The 4,212-nt window shown below is 35.5% G+C and overlaps 1 protein-coding gene across 1 annotated transcript; it reads left to right on the top strand.

Moving 5' to 3' along the window:
* The first annotated feature begins 1,566 nt into the window (after positions 1-1,566).
* On the top strand, positions 1,567-3,939 carry LOC138317200 (uncharacterized). The gene is made up of 3 exons (XM_069258753.1): positions 1,567-1,804; positions 2,283-2,415; positions 2,718-3,939. The coding sequence occupies exons 1-3, from the start codon at positions 1,646-1,648 to the stop codon at positions 3,890-3,892; spliced, it is 1,467 nt and encodes a 488-aa protein (XP_069114854.1). The 5' UTR covers positions 1,567-1,645; the 3' UTR covers positions 3,893-3,939.
* The last annotated feature ends 273 nt before the right edge of the window (positions 3,940-4,212 follow it).

Below are 4,212 nucleotides of genomic sequence, written 5' to 3'. Positions count from 1 at the left end.
TTATTTTTTATACTGAACATGCCTTGGCAAGACTGTTACTGCTATCTGACCTTTTGTTGCACGCTTCCGTTTGTTGATGCGGCCTCGTTTTGGAAAAAAATACGTCATGTTCTATGTAAAGCTTGACTTCGCTCTATTTAGAGGAGTGTTTTCCTGGTCAAGCTAGGCAACTGACCACCCATATTGTTCGTTGTATGCATTAAAAATGATCTGAAGATTATATCTATGAACAGGATAAATTTCAATTTCGTAGTCTTTATATTTCATTAGGGGAAACCTACCTTTAAATATAGGACTGTGTGTACCAAATAGGAAGAGCGTTTCTTCAAATTAGTACATCTAAGCATTTTCATTTATCCAGGTCGGTCATGTAGCTGAACTTTTACCCACTACCTTTGCGGCACGCCCACAAGGTATTTACAAGTATTCCAATTGTTCGTTGTTCAACATTATTAATGTTTAGTAATTCAACCCTATTTATTGGTTAATTGATTGGATATAATTTTAATATGTTATATAGAGGTTAAACAACGAGTAGTTATTAATAGGGAATTTTATTTCACACGTGTGAGTTATCAAACACCACCTTTAGCGAATGCTTTATGTAATTAAAAGAATAACTTACGAGTGTGAAATAAATTAAATAACCAATGACCCCGAATTATGTGACCTTTTCTATCAAAATTAAGCATTTACATCAAGGCCAAAATAAGGTTATGTTATTCGCCGACACCTGCAAATAAAATGTGGTGATATCTTCATAAGCAAATAAGCACTCATTAACATTAAAAAATCTTCATTGTATACAGAATGAACAATTATTCCATGCATTCCTACTTACTGAACGTCTTTTCTAATATAGATTTATACAGATACTCAAACAATTAACTACTCTTTGTAGAACTAATGTATATGCTTGCATGTTTACGACAGTGACATACCGACTTCTCGCCAAATAATCATCAAACCATTATAACCAATTTTAAGCTAAACATATGTACGTCAATTCTACCAAAATCAAAGGAACGGTCCTCATACAACTAGTTGTAACGCTGACCAAATTTATGTATCAACTTTGAGTCGAATGTTCATGCCACGGATACGAAAGTAAGCATTCCTATATGCTGTCACACATCCGATTTCAACAAAGGTTTGCTCTTGTTTTGATTTAAATTCATATTGGCTTTAGTTTATACATTTTGAGCTTGGGCACACTTTTTTTCTTCGGTAATTGTTGAAAGTTATTTTATCAAATACATAATCATGTCTTATCCGTAGAACATACTCGGTTATTTTTTTAAATTTTTTTACAACCTTACGTTAGTGGATAAAAACGTTATTTTCAATATGACCTGTCACGTGATTTTGGTTTACGATCATTAACAAAAATTGAAGTAAGCGGTTTATGTTTGGAAACTAGAAATGCATGTTGGATAGAAAATTCTTGTCTCTAGTTATCAACGAGGCAAAACATGTATAAAATGTATTAAATGACACTATATGCTGCCCTAATGTCATGAAACGAACAAAAAACTTTTAATTTTGAGGCTCGCTCTGGCAGAAATATGAGTTATTGACCAGTGCATTACGTCACTGCATATACATTAACGACGATTTGTCATCTCTTAATGAAAGGCTCGTTTTCATGACATACTTTATATTACTTACAGACATATCGCACCAAAAAAGAGATGCATGCACATCGATTCCATTCCCGAAGATAGAAGGACCTAGATCCAGACATGATAGGATTGCCATCATAGGAGCTGGGCCTTCCGGAATCCACATGGCTTACAGACTTAAGGTTAACGCTCACAGATCTTTAGTAAAATATTAGCATAACAAAAAGATAAACATGGAACGAAGATACATAAATAAACATGTCCAAAATGTTTCAGAACAAATTACTAGAAGACAGTCAAAATGTAAAATATAACTTTGAAACTCTGAAAGAAAGCGTTGCCTGAAGTGATGTTGATGTTTTAAATGATTAGCAGGACAATAAAAGTCATGATGAACGGGTAGACTTACAAGCCGCGCTTATTAGTACTATCAACATAGAGGAATCTTCTAAATATCTTATGACCTTAGAAAGCTACCAATACAGCTTTCTGAATGAAGTAATGACAATTGCACGTTCTCTACTGCGGAATTGCTTTAACGGTTTATTGTAATCGGTACGTGACTTGGTGTTAAATTGACATAGATTTCTGTAAACCTTGTCGATAATGTTCTTACTATCGGCAACAACTGGTTAAATAATTATTTGTTTTTCTATGTAGGAAGAAGGTTATACAAGAGTGACTGTGTTCGAGAAAAATGACTACATTGGCGGAAAATCTAGAACGATCCAGCACAGAGGATTACCGAATGACATGGGCACTGTCTATTTAAACCCGGACTATACGGAAATAAGCTAATCGAAAAATTCAACGCCGGGGATGTTATCCCCATGCCCAATTTTGATGCTTGGATTAACAAAGACATCCCAGGTGGGTTTTATAAATGAGTAAATATTTTCTTCCTCATCAAAGTTGTTCTGTTTGTTTTGTTTTCATTCAACATTTGCCGGTTTTATAAGATATGGTGTTCGATATGTATTTATCTTCTGATTACAGTTTCATACACATAATGGCGATGTTTAGAGTTAGGTTGGTATTATAGTTTTAGTTGTTATGTTTGGTCGATTAATTAACTTTATATTGATTTCTTTACAGCATACATTACATTCGAAGAAAACATCATCCGGTTGATACAGGAAGCTCGTCCAAATACTACGATCGATGAAGCTGCAAAAATTCTCGAGCAATCTGTCATAAAATATATTGCATTACACAACAACATGTTTGGTGTATACGAAGGAGTCATGCCAAGGCCGTGTCCTGCAGTGTTATCCCAACTGAATATGTCGTTTGGGGAATTCCTTAGGGTTAATGATTTGGAGGCGCTATTGGGAATCTTTTTAATTTCCCAAACATCGCAAGGATATGGAAAACTTGACAAATTGTCTGCTTTGTACGGTCTAATGTTGGGGACTCCAACTCTCATGGCAGAAATATTGAAACCACGTGCACCACGAGAACGTATAATTAATATTTTAAGTAAAGGGTTTCAATTTCTTTGGGAGGAAATAGCTAGGCAAAGCAAACTCACAGTAAAACTATCATCTCCAGTCACAAAAGTGTATCGTGTGAGATACAGAAAAGAGTTTTACGTGCAGTATAGACGAAACGGTAGAATGTGTGGAGAAAAGTTTGATTTTCTTATCACCAGTCCATTCATGAAATCTATGATTGATGTGATAAGTTTCGAACCCGAGGTCAGTAGAATGTTTAAGAGAGCAACTAACAGCTTCTTCACTGTGACCTTGACTGACACAGACTATGGAGTAAACAAAGGCTCTAAGCCTAGGGACTCGTACTTCTACAATGTCGCAAAAGACAGTTATGACGTCTCGGTACTATCTAATCGGGACACGTATGGTTCATTGAATTTCCTTATAGACGAAAACTACACTGTACCAAACCCCGGTGGACAGCAAGTTAAGACATCCGTATATTACCAATTCACAAACATAAAACCGAAACTGAAAAAGGTACACCAAGCACTAAAAGATCATATTTTGAACTTTGAACAATCCGGTAACATCAACTTAATCAAAAGAATCACATGGCCATACTTCCAGAGATATTCCGTGTCCGACATGGCTACAGGGATATTATGGGATATATTTGATCTGCAGGGGAAACACGGTATGTGGTATATCGGTTCGTCTGTTAGTGTCGAATCTGCCATAGGTGTGGTCGATTATAATAACTTATTACTAAAGCAGTTCCTTGGCACCCGAAAAACAAATGTTAATACTACACAGAGCATGCCGGGTCTGTTTTAAAATCTCTGATGTACATAAAAATGAGAGAAAAGAACAGCATTAAAGTATCAGGGCATCATATTAAATTGTTGTGTGTTTTTATCCAAATTCCTAGGACGATTACAAAATGATTCAAGTCCTGACAACTCGTGAGTATGCCATGTGTTTGCCCAGATGTTACTGATAACAACGAGAACTCAATAACAATGGATATTGGTGAGTTGATTTGATTAACGTCACGAAGACACAACTCGAATATACCACAGTCTCCCTTAAAGGCCCACTACCTTTCCGGTGCAAAATTTAAAGGTTTCTTAAAAACATAAATATCAAAAGAAAAT

The sequence above is a fragment of the Argopecten irradians genome, chromosome 3, assembly GCF_041381155.1.
Source record: "Argopecten irradians isolate NY chromosome 3, Ai_NY, whole genome shotgun sequence".
NCBI classification, from domain to species: Eukaryota; Metazoa; Mollusca; class Bivalvia; order Pectinida; family Pectinidae; genus Argopecten; species Argopecten irradians.
This window is presented reverse-complemented; position numbering and strand designations above follow the sequence as displayed.

Excerpts from the sequence above, each read along its gene's own strand:
- LOC138317200 (XM_069258753.1), top strand. The coding sequence starts at position 1,646 with ATGACATACTTTATATTACTTACAGACATATCGCACCAAAAAAGAGAT. Across the intron at positions 1,805-2,282 it reads ACATGGCTTACAGACTTAAG|GAAGAAGGTTATACAAGAGT; the intron begins GTTAACGCTCAC and ends TTTTCTATGTAG. Across the intron at positions 2,416-2,717 it reads CCCGGACTATACGGAAATAA|CATACATTACATTCGAAGAA; the intron begins GCTAATCGAAAA and ends ATTTCTTTACAG.